This window comes from Catharus ustulatus, chromosome 9 (assembly GCF_009819885.2).
Source record: "Catharus ustulatus isolate bCatUst1 chromosome 9, bCatUst1.pri.v2, whole genome shotgun sequence".
Taxonomy (NCBI): domain Eukaryota; kingdom Metazoa; phylum Chordata; class Aves; order Passeriformes; family Turdidae; genus Catharus; species Catharus ustulatus.
This window is the reverse complement of record NC_046229.1, coordinates 10,314,235-10,332,749: the sequence shown is the minus strand read 5'-3', so window position 1 is coordinate 10,332,749 and position 18,515 is coordinate 10,314,235. Positions and strand designations below refer to the sequence as shown.

At 42.3% G+C, this 18,515-nt stretch overlaps 1 protein-coding gene across 1 annotated transcript; it reads left to right on the top strand.

Moving 5' to 3' along the window:
* Positions 1 to 14,889: 14,889 nt before the first annotated feature.
* On the top strand, positions 14,890 to 17,365 carry TMEM69 (transmembrane protein 69). The gene is made up of 3 exons (XM_033067794.1): positions 14,890 to 15,076; positions 15,522 to 15,584; positions 16,173 to 17,365. The coding sequence occupies exons 2-3, from the start codon at positions 15,540 to 15,542 to the stop codon at positions 16,890 to 16,892; spliced, it is 765 nt and encodes a 254-aa protein (XP_032923685.1). The 5' UTR covers positions 14,890 to 15,076; positions 15,522 to 15,539; the 3' UTR covers positions 16,893 to 17,365.
* Positions 17,366 to 18,515: the final 1,150 nt, after the last annotated feature.

Below are 18,515 nucleotides of genomic sequence, written 5' to 3'. Positions count from 1 at the left end.
GAAACTGCATGCAGCTGATGAAAGCGATTCCCCACTTGATAGCAATTTTAAAACCTGCTGCTAAAATAATGAGACTGTGGGCTGCAGGTAGGCCTGGCCATTCCAAATGCCTCATCTCCACATGCCCATGTCACTCCTCATCTGCTCCAGTGCAGCCAGACTCCCCTCTCAAGAGGATGATGCCAAGTAATACAAATGGTATTCCATTAACTTCTCCATAGAAAATACTCCATAGAACTTCTCCATAGAAAATACTGTGGCCACCAAAACCTGAGTTATTCTGCTATGACCTCTTTTTTCTTGAACCATCCTACCTAACTAGAAGCAACAGATAGTTTAGTCAGGAAAGTTGTATTACTGTTTTGATGCCATCAGCTGTTTCACAGATGCCTTTAAGTGTGCCTTACTATGCTTTTATATTTGACTTATCAGAGTTTGTTTTCTTTGTTTGGATATGGCTCCATTCTTTGATCTGTTTTGGTTTTAATAGTGTCACAGTCAATATTATGTCATTCTTTACCTAAGCATGTGGAATTTTTAAAGAAAGTTTTAAAGGTGATTTTGATCAAGGCTCAAAATAAACACACTGGGGAAGAGTAAAAAAAATCATGACCTTATATCTTCTGGGTCACCCCTTTAATAAACCCCTTCATTTTTGTTTTCCTTTCTGAAGCAGATATTACTGGTGCATAGAGAAGTTTGGAAAGATGGAAACATTTCTGCACCTAAGCTCTGAGTCACAATCACATTTCTGCAGACAAAGTAAGAACAAGCAACCTCACAACACATGTAAACTACCAGCCAAGATGAGGAAAAACCAGAGTGGTCATGGCCACACACAGTATTGACCTGGGAACTTTCTGAGCACCCTACCCAGAGCTACAATCTACTGAGTGTCACACATTGCAAACAACTCAAGTTCTCATCTATAAAACGTGTTTTTATATTAAAGGGCAATCTTCCAGTGTGCATAATGGACATAATGGAACATCTGCTGCAGACAGAACAGACTTCCCATCCTGCTGAACTATGTACAGGTACAAAACTCCTTTAGATGTGACCTTCTGAGTGTACTACCAAACGTTTGAGCAGTAAGCAGAAGATAAAACAGGGACAAAGTCAAGGCAGCTGACTATATTTAAACAAGATTCATTACCTTCTGAATAAATATGCTTTTCAGAATGAACTGTATAGCAATTAAGCTATGTTAAATTGTTGATAGAAGTTAAAAAATTTAAGAAGTTGATTGAATGAACCTTGAGAATGGTTCCAAATAATGTGAAAAATGGACCTAAAGAAAGCCCCCCCGAGAACTGTTCTCTGCATTTAAGGTAACTAAACAAATGAACATCACAGAACTGCAGTTTTGAAGTAAAAACGAGGTCTGAGTACAAAATAAAAATAAAACACCACTGAAGTTCAATACCCAGGTTCCATTTACCAAAAAGGCTCCCAGTACCTTTGCAAAAGCAAGGCAAAAGCATATCAACAGTTTTGTGCTGCTGCAAGTCTTCCCTACATATTTCAGCACAATCAAAGCGAAGGTGAAACATTGTAGAACTTCAATCACCAATTTATAGATGATCTTGTAGAGATTTGGGTCTCCGAAGCAGTTATTCTGATATCACTGTTAGTATGAGTGGCATGGGCAAATCCTTAAACAGTGCCTAACATGCATGTGTGTAGACAGTCTAGGACAACGCCTAGACCTGACTCAAAAAGCAGAAACGACATACGCAACTCATCAGGCATCACCTTCCTGGGCATGTCCCAGCACAAAAAGGAGAACAGATGTCACATTTTAAATGAAATACTTTTTGCTAAAGCAAAAAACCTTGTTAGATGAAGTGCTGTAAATTACAGTAGCACGGAAACCCTTTGGTCTCCAAAATCAGCCCATGTGTCCCCTTCTCACACAGACTGTCCCAACAGCACATCTGCAACCTACCTGAGACCACTTCCGTAACCTACCACTCCACTGACAACATCAGAAAATCCTAACAGCAAGACCCAAAGTCTCTCCATTACTCTCTCTGACTGCAATTGATAATAAATTCTTGAGAAAAAAGGTTCAAGACCAAGAACAAATAGCATCAAGACTTGCAGAATACTTTCTCATACTTTTATGCCAGAGTCTATATTTCAATTTAATAACAGTCAGAGTTCTATGCAAATCTGTTCAGTTTCTTTGTTTTCAGACACATTATACATTTTTGCCTCCCAAATGAGAGTGGGCACAGTTTACTTGTGCTTTATGTAGAAGTCAACTTGTATCTATTAAAAAAAATAAAAAATACCGCCTCAATTCAACTGGATATTTTCTTGTGCTACCAAGTGCCCAACCACATTCTATTCAGTTTTACATGATACTCATGGACTCATCAAGTCATGCCTCTTCCAAACTAAGAGTATCCATGGAAGCCTTCTGAATACCTCCAATCATCTGTATTAGCCTTTACCCTAATCTTTAGGTACAACGTCACCAAAACGGCATCAAATGTTCACGATTTGGGAGCATGACCCATTTACACAGTGGTAAAACTGCGCATTCCTAAATCTAGCATAGTTATTTTTCCCCCCTATTACTACACAGAACTGAAATGACCTTTGACAACTACTCAGTTCTTCTAATATTGCATTTACAGTTCAATCGAACTGATCCCTGCTTCACTATGGAAAACACAAGGACAAAGATCATCACTAGCCACTCCCAATTCCAGAAAAAAGCAAACAGAAGTGCTTGTCAATGCAAATCTAATTAATTATTGCTTTCCTTTTAAAATGAATGAAAATGCGAATTACTTCAGGTAATACACATCAGAAAAAGAGAAAATAATAGTAATATAACTAAATGAAATGTTCTCTACAGGCATACCTCCTTTCAGAACAATGAAATCTGTATTAATGAGCTCTGGTGTAGGAAAAAAAAAAGGCTGTCTGTCAACTATCCCGAAATATTATTTCAGCCATCAAAATTAATAAGTCTTTGGCAAGTAACCTAAGCATGAAAAAAGAATCAAACTCTGTATTAGCACCAGGTTCCAATTATTTTTAAAGGTTAATTAGAACTGTTAACAATTTATCTTATAAATTTTTTACATGTAATATTAAAAATATCTTAACTGTTACTTCATAGCAACCTATTTTCTTAAGTTTCTCTTATTCCAAAAGTATTTTTTCCCTTGTTAGTGCTTAAGTTTCACAACTAAAAAAATATCTTTACATGCAAGTTGACGTGGTATTTATCATTGAGTCAAACAAAACTGTCAGGTATTCTTTTATATACCAGATTTTACAGTGTATTTGTCTAAACAAATATCAAAAACTGGCATGAAAACAGAAGAAACATACAAACACATTCCATTTAAAGATCACAGACCACAGTAAGAAACATCTGCAGTCACAAACCCAAGGGCTATTCTCCACAGCCCTTCCATAAAGTTCTTGCTGTACCACAGCTGAATGGAGTTGCCTGGTTGTTAGCAGCCTTCTGCTTACTTTCATTTCTACTCCTAACACAGACTTGATCAGACTTAATCTCTAAACCAGGATTTCTAAAGCTTTGACTCTCAAGCTGAGCTTTTCAGATATACCTGGCAGTGGGAGCCAAGGAGGTGTTCAATATGTAAAGACCTACATTGACCAGAACACGAGCCTAGAGATGAGCTAAATATAATCAGAGCCACTGAGCTATTTTTCACTGGAAATGGATCAAGATATTTCAAAAGTCCTAAGAAAGAGAACAGATTAGCCTTAGCAGCCATGCATTTTTCCTATTACTTCCTCTTCCATCTCCTGCCTTGGCCTACAAGGTTGTAAAAAGCAACAGGAAGCAGTCTCCCCTGAGTTCCAGACTGCCTGCTGCGCCATGACGTGCTGTTCCAGCACCTCTGGGAATACCTGGAACCAGGGCTTCCAACCTTTGCCCACATTACATACTGCAGGGCACATTTCTGAACTGGACACATTTTACTGGGCGCTTTTTCTGCTTCACTGTACCCTGAAAAGGTCCCTAGGTCCCTTCAGCACTGCTGGCTACCAAGAATCCTGTTAACAGCCTCTAATTCAGCTTCTCCTTTCCTGCAACAGCAAATCACAAAGATGCTTCTAGCATAAAACCAGCATAAAAGTAAACTTTTACCCTTCATTACACATTTATCAATCCAGTTAATAGCAGCTGTAAAAGGTCATAAGGACAACACCTGCCTATCCCTGCCACAATTTCAGTGCACTGCATTTCTATCTATTACTCTAAATAAAACATGTTTACTTTAAAGAAGTAAAGATTTGTTTTTCTAACCAGCCAAGCCAATGGGGATTTCAGTAATATTCCTAAAGATCAGATGTCAGCTGGGTTGCAAAAGCATTCAGAAGCATTAGTGAACAATTTAATGGATGCAGAAAGCAGAACAGAATTTACTTCCCTCATCAGTTTTCTTTCTGTGAAGCTCTTTTAAAGTTATTTAATCAAACAGATATGCCCAAACATTCAAAACAGACCACTTTCCACTTCAGTACTTTTTGGAGTAGTGTCACTGAATAGGTGTGAATAGGTTACTTTATGATAAGGAATTAATACAATATACATTTATTAAAATATCTCTAATAACCTTCAATTGACCCAATACATTCACAGAAATAGGGAACCATAACCTGGGGTCCAACTCAGGAAGAGTCAAAAGCATGCTGATTTCCTTAAGGATATCAAAAAGCCTCACATGAAATGTCATTATTCTGTTTTCCAGAAAAAAAAAACAACCCAACAAGACAAACAGCGCATGGCTTTGTCTTATTGTCATTAACATTTTATTAAGATAATCATATTTGGGAACAGAGACTTAAAGAGAGCCTCTAGTTACAGCCCCCTGCCACAGGCAGAGACACTGTCCACTCAACCAGGTTGCTTACTTCCAGTATGGGGAAGTAAGCACAACTTCCACAACTTCTCTGGGCAACCTGTGCCAGTGAATCCCATTTATGACAATCACAAATCCTGCTTCAATCTTGCATACATTATGAGGCCTCACTGTAAAAGACACAAATGCTGCACAACTCCTTCAATAGTTGTCATAACAACTGGTAAGCCACATCTTCACAAGTTGAGATCATTCATTTCCAGTTCATCTACAAAACAAACTTACTTTCCCTTTGCTTTCACTTCTATTAATACAATTGTCTAGACACACCTTCACCCTGTCTGCACAACTGAAAACCAGCTCCCTTTGGAGAGGACAAATGCAGATGCTCTGGAATGGCACGTACAACTGGCAGAGCTCACACACCTGAGGTATCAGGAACCAGAACTGTATCCCAGATATGCCATTACTACTAATTTTTTCCCATTATATCCCACAGACAGACCTCCAAAACGGCTGCACAAATGTAAAGGAAAGCCCTATTAATTAAAAATATTGTTTAAATGGTATCTGGCTGCTGAAAAAAAATCTAGTATCTAAAAATGCAGAGCATCACTTATAACAGGTTTTCTAGAATTACAGAAATATGAGCCCATTTTAGAACACTAAATGATGGATTAAAATGTTAATCATGTACTGAACTAAAATCTTCCCAGATACAGATATTAAACGTTATAGTGAAAAGCAGCTATTACTGAGAGATTAACACCTTGTTTTTCAAGTTTAAAGCAAATGAATCTATCTTGCAGAGTCATCAAAACTGTTTTGTATTCTAGACAGAACACTGCTATATAAATCTGTATTCCAAGATGAAAACACGCCAGAAGCTTGGCCACACAAAAGTTCTTCCAGAGTAACAGGCTAGGGGTGGGGGAAAATCATACCAATGGTTACATACCTGGCCACTTATGCAAACCAGATGACAAACCTGAATGAACTGAAAATAAGTAAAGAAAGGTCCATACAGACACACCTATGTCCTATCCCCCTTTTCTCTACTGACAGTCCTTCCACTGATAACCCACACAGCTCTGCTTCACAACCTGTCCCTCCACATGCTTACTTTCCACTTCTCCAAGGTCATGCTGACCCAGTCTTACCTCCTTCAAAACTCCTGGGCAAACACATACTCCCACAAAATCCCATACTGAACAAAGCCTTAGCTGTCTGGTCTCACGAATACATACTGAGATCTACAGTGCAGGGGGTAAGGAGATGATTTTTTTCCTTTGTGATAGCAATTAAAGATACAAGGGCATACAAGAGTAACAACCAAGTAACAGAGAAAAGGGACTTCCAGGACAGTAGGAAACACTGTTAATCGAACAAGAAAACACCACTGACAAAAATACCACCTTTAGAAATGCTATTAATTGAATACCTGCCCTTCAAGCTTCTGTTGATCCAAGTTTCTGCAAGCAAAGTTACCACACAAAAGCCAACAAACTCGTCTTTGGAAGCAAGTTGTACTTAACTCAAAAGCCCAAAGCACATTTTAGAAAAGGCAGCATCTGGGGAACCTGTACAGAAGCCTGTGTAAGATGATAAGTCTCTGGACCTCAGCCAGCAAGTGTGATACATCAAAAATGAACCCTTCCACAGCGTTTTCATGAGTTTACGCCTCAAAGCGGCAAGAAAACCAAGATAAAGCCATTTAAAACATGCAAAATCTAAAAGGCTCAACTTCTTATAAGCACAAAATAAGAGAGCACAGACTTTCTAGATATTATGCCTGCCACCAATTATTCCTGGGTGTTTCATACACTGGCAATGCAGTCATCCCTTATGCCTCTCTCCTGCGCCTGTTAAAGATTCCACTTCCCTCTAAAGCCCCTTTAACTGTCTTTAGTACTGTTTATGTTAGAGAACTATGGTATCTACCTGAAATACTAAAACCTGTTTATTGCTCCACCCTGCTGCAAGGAATAGGGTTTCACAGATTGTACATCTCTCAAACAAGTGCATCTATTGACACTACTGATACAAACCAAATAAATAGTATTAGGCTTTAAATGTGAACAGTGCTCTGAACTTTCAAACAGCTTTAGCATTATATTAAATAAGGTATTTTAAATCTGGAGAGGGTATTCTAAGGTATTTAATCAAATCCAAAGGTCTTTTTAGCTCTTTAAGGAACAATATCAAACATCTCTTTTGTACTGCACTTTGAGCTACAGACCTTTTTACAAGTAAGTCAAGATAAGGCTCTGTTCTGCCCAGCTTACACAGCACAGCACCTTGTCATGGATGCCTTTAAGGTGTCACTCTCATCCCCAAACCCTCATGACAGAATGAGTGAAAGGGCAGAGAAGAGCCCATCTGTGCAGTCTGCCCAAAGCCTTAAGGAACAAAGTCACTTCTACTGCACAGAAGCACACACCAGGATAATGCTCCCCATCATCAGGAAAGAATTGCAAATATGTAATTACTGCTTTATCCCCACTGTATGCCACATTACCTGTCTTCCAGAAATGTGGATGGAGCCTAAGCAAAAGTTAAGTAAGTAGTTCTCCAGTATCTTAAAAAAAAAACAACAAAAAAGGAATGGGTATTTCCCACAAAAGGATTTTATAAACCAGTATTTTGCCAGGGTTATTGCAGCTACTATAGCACATCTACATTTAAATATATTCTGTTTGGAGTTGACAAAAACACATTTCCTTTGGAAAACAGCCTCAAATGCAACCAGACTATTTATGAAATATTTGTGTCAAGGCAAGAGAGACTACAAATCAAGTAGAGGGAAGTACAGATCTGCATTCCAGATGAAGGATAAGCAAGTAGAAGGCATGTCATTTGCAAAGAGGAAGGAGAATTGAAAGTCAACAGAACAGAGGACATTCAGAAGTAAGTGACCATTCTCCTAACCAGTACTGGAGCAATTCTTTCCCTTGATACCATTGCCTGGATCCTACAAGACCAGCACTACAAACTGGGAAGGGAGGTGCAGTCCAGTTATAGGTACTTCCCCTAAAGACAACCTGCCAAGACTGAGGGACAGCTCATACCTCTGCCTTGCCCTGCATCTGGATTATTTCCAAATCCTTTTACATCAAGACCAGGACAATATGATCAAACTCCACATGTATTTGTCTGTAACTAGGACATGACAAAGACATGTTCACTCAGCACTTTTCAGCATATGTAAAACACCTGCATTACAGTTTGTAAAGTTTACATTGTCTGCAATGGTTTTCATTTCACTGGTTTAACATTTTCAACACTTTCACTGATTGAGAAATTATTAAATCAATGAAAAGTCACTGAACACAATTCAATTTAAAACGACTCATACATATAAAATAAATATCAAAAATAAGACATATTCCAGTAGTTTGGTCTTGGCTTACAAAAAACCCCAAACAAACAAAAAACCAAAAACCAACAACAAACCAAAAAAAACCCAAACAGAAAAAAAGGGAAAAAAGTGATCTCTAGTCCTGTGATCTAATGACTTGCTGAAGGTGGGACACATATCCTCTTAGCATATTCACAATGTTTTCCTGGAGTTCTCTCTATGATCTAGCCCATGAAACTGAGTTAAAATAAAGCAAGGAGTTATGGACAAAATGTTGTCCAGCTGGTTCGGGCTTTGTCTTTACATCTTGAAGAGAATTATTGCGCTGTTCTTCTCCAGGTAATCTGTGCAGGCCAACACTAAAACACTGTCATTCTTCTATCCTAGTGTCCTACCATAAATTACAGAATAAAAGCAAAACATCTGTGTGGGGGAAAAAAACCAAAACTTTATACACTGCATAGTTAAGCACCTTTTCCAGAGAGTTAAAAGAATTTAACTCTACCCTCTTCCATCAGATCTTTTTAAAAGTCAACTAAGAAATGCTTCCTCCTTCAGCAATTTGTACAGTGATCTTCAGCCTGCAGAGGTCCAAAAATTAATCCTAAAAATGTCTCAGGAAGTATCAGAAAAATGAGTTTGTTATCAGCAGACTGGAATTCATTATGCTGCTACACATACCTGCACTGGAATATTTTTTGGGAAGCTGTAAATGAAACCAGATTAGCACACCAGCCTCCTCCAGTGTTTCTCTACAATCCGTTTCGGTTACGTATATGGCTTGAAAGCCTGCCCCTGCATCTAACTCCTCACCTGAATCTATTTTGCTGCAGTTTCAACTCATAACTATTTGTTTTATTGATGATGGATGTGGAAACCTGACTAAACTCTCCTTGCAGATACCTTTTAAGAAATATTTTCTTCAGACCAAAACTTCAATATTCCCTGGCTGAAAGGCAACTTTAGCAGGTGTTTGCATTTTTTTTCCTTGGGGAAGTCCCACAGACCACCCTGTATTCCAGCACTGTCTGGCAGCAGAAAAAGGATCTACTACCATATTCCGGGATCAAATATAGCCATGCTTTAAAAGAAAAACAAACACAAAAACAACCAAACAATCCACCCTCAACCAGTCAAATTTTACTGACAAAGATCAAGCTTTCAAGTTCAAAGCATCCATGATGAAAAAACTGATGTGACCCACCTACCAAGTGTGACAGCTCGCAGGCAGTGACAGGATGTCAGAGCTGCCTCCCAGTTATACCTGCAGGTAACTTTTTAAAGCTGCTTTATGTATCACCTGCTTATGTCTGATGAAACAAGATGCATAAAAACATTGTAGAGCTAACCAATCCATTTTTTCCCAATCCTTACTTATGGTTTCTCTCTTTCACAGACTTTGTTATTTTCTTTACAGATCTTGTTACACAGCCCTAACTTTCCCATCTATCACATTATCCCAAACTGAACAAGACAGTTCCTGCTGAAGACCTACCACTCCCCAGCAAAATGGAGAAACTGCTTCATTGCCTTATTTAAAATGCTTCTATATGTTCCAGTATGACAAGTGAATTTTCATGACAGTGATGCTGCTGACTCATGATAATTTAGGAACCATTACAACCCCCAGGATACTCCCCCACAGAACTGCTGCCCTGCCAGCTGCTACTTGTCTGTGTAGGCAATACACCAAAACACAGTAATCTGAACCCATCTACACCAAAATGGCTGAATCCAAAGCTATTGTTTTCAGACCATTTATTGAATTTGTCAGGATCACATTATTTGTGTGTTCAGTAAGAACATTACTGCAATACAGGGAAGTGAAACCACCAAAAAGTACACGACACAGGACAGACTCCCTGATGTGAACACTCTTCCCTTGGACATACCCAAGTCTTGCCTTTTTTCTAGGTGTCAGGAGGGAAAATGCTCTTCAGCATTCTGGAACTTCTTCCACCCCCACAGGCTCTCAGCTTCCTAAATACTAGAGAATACATTCCAGAAGGCCCAGTCAACCTGAAGACACTGAAGTGATCATTAACCCATTTCTCTACTTTTAACTGGAGTTCAAAGTAGAGAAAAGACAGTTTTCCCAAACTAACAGTCAAGATCATAACACATTCAATATTTTCAGGATGGGAGATCCTTGCTGAGTTTGTTTAAGATTAACATCAAAGGTCTTTTCAGATCATCTCACGTGAGTCCTGATTAATCCCTTGATGATGGATGACACATTGTAACACAATGGCAAAACACTCCTCTCTGCTGAAAGGCTGGAGACCTGTTGTAATCTTAACCATACACCTTCACCAGCAACTTCGTGAACACCAATCATTTCTGTGCCCAGAATATTACCATATACCTCCCTGGTAGAGTCAGTCCTTTATTTACAAGTTAATTGTTCATCACAAACTGAAGATCAAAAAATTCCAAGAGAGTGTCACTCATTGCCACATACTCTGTATGTTGCAACTATGCTATGGGGAGGGGGTCACACAGATATCCAAAAGCTAAAAGAGACACCAAATATAAAACTTGAATTAAAATTTCTAATTTCTTCTCGTATTGAAAAAAGGAGGATTCTTAAAAACAGGAACATTTAGCCAACATTTTACACATACTTTCTTATCAAGAGTCACTAACATCACACCACAGAGCTGCGATCCTCCTCCCAGTGTGGAGGTTAAAACTATGCAAAACACTGAACTGGAAATGATCACAAGATTCAAGGAGAAAACAAATCAACACTGGCATTTTTGCTAGAATGTCTGTAAGTCCTAGAACTTCAGTTCCTCCTGGCGAACTCCCTAATGTACAACAGTCCCTGAGGCACAAGGTCACATGCTGCAAAATATTTCTTTCTGAGCATCATTTATTGCAGAAAACCTCAGTTATGTTTGGCTGCACTGGTTCAAAGCATTTTTGTTAAGCCAGACCTTGGAAGTGCAACTATTTCAGATTAGTCATATTATAGAACTGCATACACCAACACTTTGCAAAACTGTTTGCTGTTTAATTATAGAGAGGTCTAAGTAGCATAAAGTGTGAAAATTCTTCTCCTGACTTTTGAAGACCAGCTAGAGAAGGAGTAGCTTACTTTAATCCAGAATTTCCAATTTGGAGTGATACAGCCTGATCACTAATATGTATGATCAATTAAGCCAAAATGCTTCCCTCCCTGCTTACTGTCATGCTCACAGCCCTGTCTAACCTAGAACTTTTAGGTCTGCCCAGTGTTTACACATAAATGTATAGGACAGTGGACACTCAGCCACTATCAATCTCCACCTAAATCCACTCCTAAAACCATGAATTTATCTTCTGACCATACAGTAACTCATTAAAGTTTGGCATATTTTCACAGGAACATATAAAGTTACAGCACACAAGTTAAACAACATCCTGGCTTTCATGAGATGTTCTGAGCAGGACCACGTTTCTGCCAACTTCACTGCTTTTCATCAAATCTCATGAGCAAAGAGAACATGGACTTCAATTCCTCTTGCTGAAACAAAAGCCACACATGATTTAGTTGGCATCCTGGTCACTACGTAAGTGACAGTAAAATGTCTACTTACATTGCTGAGTTTGCAGAACCAAAACCAAACCACTCCTGCCTCTATAAATAAATTAACACAAAACCTAAAATTCCAGACAAACTTCCTGGTACAAACACTATCTTATCAACTGCAACATCCATACGTATGACCTGTCCCTGGATAAGTTAGAGCAACAGTCAGCTCCTGGTTTCTATGGCGCTGTAAGGAAAAGCTGTGTCCATGCAAGCACAGCCAGCACTCCGCAGGAGAGAGGTGCTTTCAAGCTTCAGCTCTGCTGAACAGTCAGCCCTTTTCCAAATCTCTTCACACAGACAAACAAACAAAGCACACCCTGGAGTACACTTCACAGCTAAGTCAATTCAGCAGTTACACAACTAACTTCAAACAACTTGTAACACTGGGGGTGGAGGGGGAGAGGTAACTTTAACTCCTGAGCCAGTAGTTTTTCTTCACTTTGTAAAGGCAAGAACTACATTATCCGACACCCCACACTCCTGAAGAAATTTACAGATCTAACCACAGCATTTTTCTATATTAAAATAAGGATCCCACAACTCCTAAAATATGATTTTTGTTTCATGAAAATACTAGTGAATATTATTTTCCTGTTGTGACTTAATTTCCTAATTTAAAACAGGAATGTTAAGATTCAGGAACACCATGCAGCAGTCACATATTGAGACAAGGTGACTATACCCTGCAAATATTCTCAGTGTAAAGATTTTCCCCTAACATTAGGAAAGTATGCACTTCCATTTGATTTGTTGTATTTCACATCTGCCTTCTGCTCCTCATATTTCTGAGACACTGCAGAAAAAACAGGATTTGCGTTTTTTGAAATGCCATCTGTTCCCTGCATATTTTCACTTTAGGTCCTTGTATGATATCTGCAATGGAAACTTCTGTGTCATATAGGATTAAGGCTATAAACCAGACGAGTATAAAATGTAGAGGGCTGCTGCACTTCCCTAGAAATAGCTGTAAAAAAACACCAACACCATAAGGAAGCATCATCTGAAGCCTTTCTATTCTAAATACAAAACTTTTACTAAGTTCTTCTTGAAGGGACTTTCCTCCAGAAATGATGTCAAAGAGTGCGAGAGGAAAATCTGCTCCTCTTAAATCTGGGAATTTTATTTGTTCCTACCACCGCTCTACACCTGTTTCCTTCCTGAGTCAGAAAGTGGAAGTTTGAAATACCGGTCTCCAAATGGATAAGCACAGGAAACCTTTCACTGAAATACCAGCCATATTCATTCATGAAGTAACATTTGCATAAGGTTTTTTCATAACCACCTAACATTTTTATAGAAGCAATGTCAACTCTACAGTAAACTCAGCTTTGATGGCGCTCCAATTATCTCAGCTGTTATCTCCATTCCCCCTCTTTGCTATTTCCACACTTTGCTCAGGCACTTGCAACGCTTCAGAGTATTATCAACATTACTAACACTTGTGTCACTCACAGCTCGGGGGCGGGGAAAGGCAAGCTGACCTACCTGGTCATGTTAATATAAAAAGATCTTTAAGCAACACTCTTAAACTATTCCACCATTACTTGTAAGAATTTAAATAGCCACTGTTCCTCTAAAGCTGTTTAAAAACTTGTAACTTGTGCAGACACCCACTGACTGCTCTAAAATCGGTCCAAAACAGCTCGTTACTAAACTGAATTGAATTTAAAGTCTTAAACGGATATTTGAAACGCTAGGCGCGTTCTGATCAAGTCCAGCCCCAGCCCTTTAAGTAAACCACACAAGACCTTAGGCCAAGGGGGCATAAAACACACCGGACACACGGAAATAACTTTCACGCCGGAAAGAGCCGCCTCACGCTCGGGCCAGGCGCTGTTTCCCTACGAGCAGACAGCGAGCAGCACCTGACAAGTTTCCCAGCCTCGCTGGCAGCGGGCAGAGCGAGCCGAGCCCCGGCTGCCCGCAGCACACGTGTCACTGCCGGGCGCCGACCGCCCCTTCCCGCCGGGGGCAGCCGGGAAGCGCGGCCCGGGAGGAGCCCAAGGAAAACGACCGGGCCGCCCGCTTTCGTTTCCAGCCTACAGCGGGGTCGCCCCTTCCCGGCTCTCGGGACTCACCCGCCGCCCCGGCCCGCCCCTCCCGCTCTGCTCACGGATGGCCCCATGACAGTAGCTCAGCTCCGGCAGTGTCAGCGCTACGAACTTCCCGGCTGAACAGGAAACAATAAACCGCAGAGCCCCGGCCCCCGCCGCCCACCCAGGCCCGTCCCTGCCCGCGGGGACCTCGCGCTGCCCCCCCATGGAGTCGCCGCGGCCGCGGGACCGAGCGCCGGGGGGGGGGGGAGGGGGGCCCGGCCTGGCGGGAGGCCGCTCCCGGGCCGCACCGAGCCCGCGGTGCCGCGGGGAGCGGCGGGGCGGGCCTGGGGGCGGCAGGGGCCGGGTGAAGGCGCGGGGGGCGCGGGGGGCGCGGCGGGGGCGGCGCGGGGGCCGCACTCACCGGGCGGGCCCTGGCGCGGCTCCGGCGGCCCCACAACCATAACAAAGCTCTGCCCAAAATGGCCGCCCAGCCCTGCCCGGCCGGGGGCCGGAGGGGGCGGGGCCCGCGCGCGCGCGGGGCGGGGCCGAGCACGCGGAAGAGACACGCCCCCGGCGCCCCTTCCCTGCCCCCGCCTCGCCCCCGCGCCTCCCGCCCCACCAATCGGAGGCGGTGACTCGTACCGCCTCCGTCACCGCCTGTCGGAAGCAGCCGCAGACTACGCGTCCCAGAAGACCACCCGCCATGTCCGCCGTGCAGATAGGCGGGCAGCTCACCCCGGGGCATGCTGGGATTTGTAGTCCGTCTGTGAAAGGCTTGCCCGAAACGGTGATGCCGGAAGACAGAAAGCAGGACCGGCTACACCACTCCATAGGAGAGGTGCTGTCCCACGGGTAGGAGAGGAACCTGCCACTCTCTGCCAGAACGATCGCGGCCTCGGGAAGAGAGTGACCGATGCTGCTGACCCCGGTGTCGTGTCGGTGGGCCCTTCCCCGTCCCGGCGGAGCACGATGGGCCTCGCCGATTCCGCCCGGACCGATAGCGCTAAGCACCGGGCGCCGTCGGAGCTCTTGTGGTGACACCGGAAGCCGCCACAGCGGGCGCCCGGTGAGTCCTGCCCGGTTCCCGGGGCAGAGCGGCTCCTCCTCCCTCTGGAATATATAGATATTCTCCGCTCCCTTCGCCCTCCGTCGGGGAAGTTTGGCTGTGCGGAGCCGCCTTTCTCTCCCGGCGCAGCAGGACCGGGAACTGCGGAGTCAAACCAGCGGATGAGCTGCCCACTTTCCCCCGGTGAGTGTCGTACTCCGGCAGGGAGCTTACCTGCGCCTTGGATGGGATGGCTTTTCCACTCCGTTTTTATAAATGATCCTATTTTCCGCATGTGAGGAATTGTTCCTTTATAACCTTTGTGCAGCTATTTATCCCTTAAGAGGAGATGATCCATGAACGGGAAGCCATCACCTGTTCCCTGATACTCAGTTCTTTAACTAGAAATTATTGTTGCAGTTGTTAATACAACTTTAGAATTTCAGTTCGTAAAGCTGCTTGAAACTAAGTATTCTGCAGTGGGCAAGTACTGATCGAATACACATGCAATATATATGTATATGTATATCTCTTTATATAAACCTGTAAGACTGCTATATTTGATAAATGTAGATTGTGACTGAATTTTGAGCATCCGACCAACTCAGTGATTCCTTGGTTTCAGACCTTCTGATTTTTTCTCTTTTAGGGCATTGACAAAACAAATATGTTTCCTCTCATACAACGGTGCTGCTTCCACACACCTTTCAAAGTAAGTTACTGAAGGCTTTTTTTGCTAATTTTATTTAAAAGTAAAATAAAAGACAATAGGACTGCAGCTTTGGAAAAAAAGGTAGCTTTCAAGTTGGAGTTTGTCACTCAGCTTTTCTGGAATAGTTTGTTTCAACACCACTTTTAGGCAAAGCTATTTCTTTTATAAAATCAATTTTTATTGCCTCAAAGTCTTTTTTCCTATTTTTTCTTAATGGAGTAGTGAGGGAACAGTAGCTGATTTCTGGGGTGACCTTATCCTGCTTCTCTATGAAACTATTTTATATGTTACTTTGAAAAGGACTGATAAATCTTAAAAGTGTCTAGAGAATGCATGTGTGTGGGGAGGGATAGGTGGGCACTGAGTAAGCTTTGCTTGTGCACTCTGGAGACCCCAGTTACTCCTCATTAGCTGCACTGGGTCCCCTCATTAGTTCAGTTAAAACTGCTTGAAATTCAAAAGCAAGGACAGCTGTGGTGTGACCTGACCTGGAGAACCACTTGGTACAATAGTCAGTAGGCAGTTTGGGTACCTGCAGATCTGTAACCCTACACTGTGCAGTGTTCAGAACAAGTTTTGTGCTTGCAGCTGCAGAGATTAACTGGTCCCAGTCTGCTGTGCTGTGGGAAGAATAAGACAGCTTGGTCGTCCTTGGCCCTCCGGCTGCAGAGAGATGCGCATCCTCTCTCAACATCTCTGAACCTCAAACCAGCATCAGTTTACACAACCAAGCTCCAGGCTTTTCACACCTCTCTCCCTGTCTTCAAGAAGAAAACCCCTGCAGAATCTGAGGCAGAATCACAGAAAAGCCTGGAATCACTGAAGGATTCTCCCAAGCCAGCCCTTTACTTAAGCCTTGGGGGGCTAATTCCATTTGTGGCCGTGCCACTGACCATGGCCGTGCAGGGGACCTACTGCCCTCAGCTGGCCTTTGCTCAGGTTGCCTACGGCGCTGCAACAGCATCATTCCTAGGGGGAATGAGGTGGGGGTTTGCTCTCCCAGAAAACAGTCCAGCCAAGCCAGACTGGCTGAACCTGGCTAATGGCACAGTTCCTCCTCTGCTTGCCTGCCAAGCCTTGCTTTTCAAAGATGTCACTCAGGGAGCAGTAATGCTCATGCTGGCCTTAGGGATAGCACTGCATTATGACGTTTCCCTTCTTCCTACTTACCCCAGGTGGTTTAAAGTACTGAGGGTAGTGGGAACAACGGTGATGATATTATCCCTGTTGGCCACTGTAGCACTGAAAGCTTTCTTGGAAGGGGAGCAAAGTGATGACAGAAAAATATGGCAGAACACAAGTAAATAAACCAATAAGGAAAAGCTTTTATCTACCAATAAGGTATTTGTATGGAGTTCCAGGAGAAGTAAAGACTGATTTGTGCTTAGAAGTCATAGGATGGCAGGGATCAAGATGCTTATTCTTGAAGCAAAATGATTTTCCAACTGATTTTGAAGCTAGTTCAGGAGGGAAGGATTGTAAATAGCAGTTACTTCCAAGGCAAGCTTGTCTGTTCTTTTCTGTAGAACAAAGAATTGCTCCTGAATGAGATGTTGCTGCTCTAGGAATTTAGAATGCAGATCCAAAATTACATGGGTATGAATTGCTCTGTGCTGAACTATGAAAGCATCTGGTTTGACTGTAATGTGTGATCATGTTCTGAAGCAGGGAAAACAATAGTAACAAGGTGAAAGCTGTTCTAGTTTGGTGTTTAAAGAAGTAGCAGAGAATTAAGCAAAAGCACATTCTACTCAGTTGCTGTGTTGTGGAACTAGAGAGAAGGTGCTGAAGAGAAGGCGCTGAAAATTACAGAGTGGTTTGGGTTGGAAGGGGCCTTAAAGATCGTCTCATTCCAATCTCCTGCTGTACACAGAGACACCTTCCACTAGATCAGGTTGCTCAAAGCCCCATCCAGCCTGGACACTTGCAGGGATGCTGTGTGAGGAAATGCTCAGTGCAGTGTCAGGTAGGGAAGGACAGGTGAGGTTTGTTTGCAGTGGCAAGCCAAGGCCAGCACTCACCTGAAATGTGTCATTCAGCTGCTGTGCTGGAGTGGAAAAAAGCTGACAGGGGAGCTTTGTATCACTGACAAGGTGCCACAGAAGATTGAAGGTCAAATTCCTGCTCAGGCTTATTGAAATTAAAAAGGCTATTTGGGCCATCTGTTCCTAGGTTTTGTTTGGATTTAGGGCTGCCTGGCAAAGGAAACTACATGTGACACAGCCATAAAGATCTGCCATACTCCTAAAGGACTGTTAACTTATGCTATGACACAAGAACATAAGTGCTGGCACTAAGGGATCAGATAATGGGACTAAAAGTAGCTTCTGTCTTCCCTCTCCTTAGAATCCATATATTTGGACAGGTTCCAATGGACTTGTAGCCTGCAAACCCTCCATGATGGGTCTGATACTGAAGCCACTGCAGAAGCATGTGCTCTCTGTACTTAATTCTTCCTAGCACATCATTTAGTGGAACAGTGCAAGATACAACCTGAGTCACATGGATTTTCTTTTTTGTGTCAGCTACCTCAAGAAACCTATGAAATGGGATGTGGGCATATTCTTGCAAGCTTTTTATCAGAAGTATTTAAGTACAGTATAAGATGCAGGAAGAAAGCTGGAAATGACATCTACACATGGTCTTAGGACCAGATAATCCTCATAGTTCCTGGTAAATCATTATTCTTCATGATTGTTCTACACCAAATAAAGCACATATTGTCACTTAAAATTTTTTACCTGTTCATTCTGCAAAGAACAGATGTCTGCCAGTCCTGGAGACAGAACCATCTTATATGATGTTGTTGAAACAGCAGCTCTGTACATCAGCCTCTCCCTTTTGCAATCTGTTAACATTTATATATTAAACAACACATGAAGCAATTATGGGTATCAATTGCTTTATGCTGAACTATGAAAGTACCCTAAT

Bases quoted from the DNA above. Each gene is read 5' to 3' on its own strand.
- TMEM69 (XM_033067794.1), top strand. From the start codon at position 15,540: ATGTTTCCTCTCATACAACGGTGCTGCTTCCACACACCTTTCAAA. The intron at 15,585-16,172 runs GTAAGTTACTGA...TTGTGCTTGCAG, and splicing joins GCTTCCACACACCTTTCAAA to CTGCAGAGATTAACTGGTCC.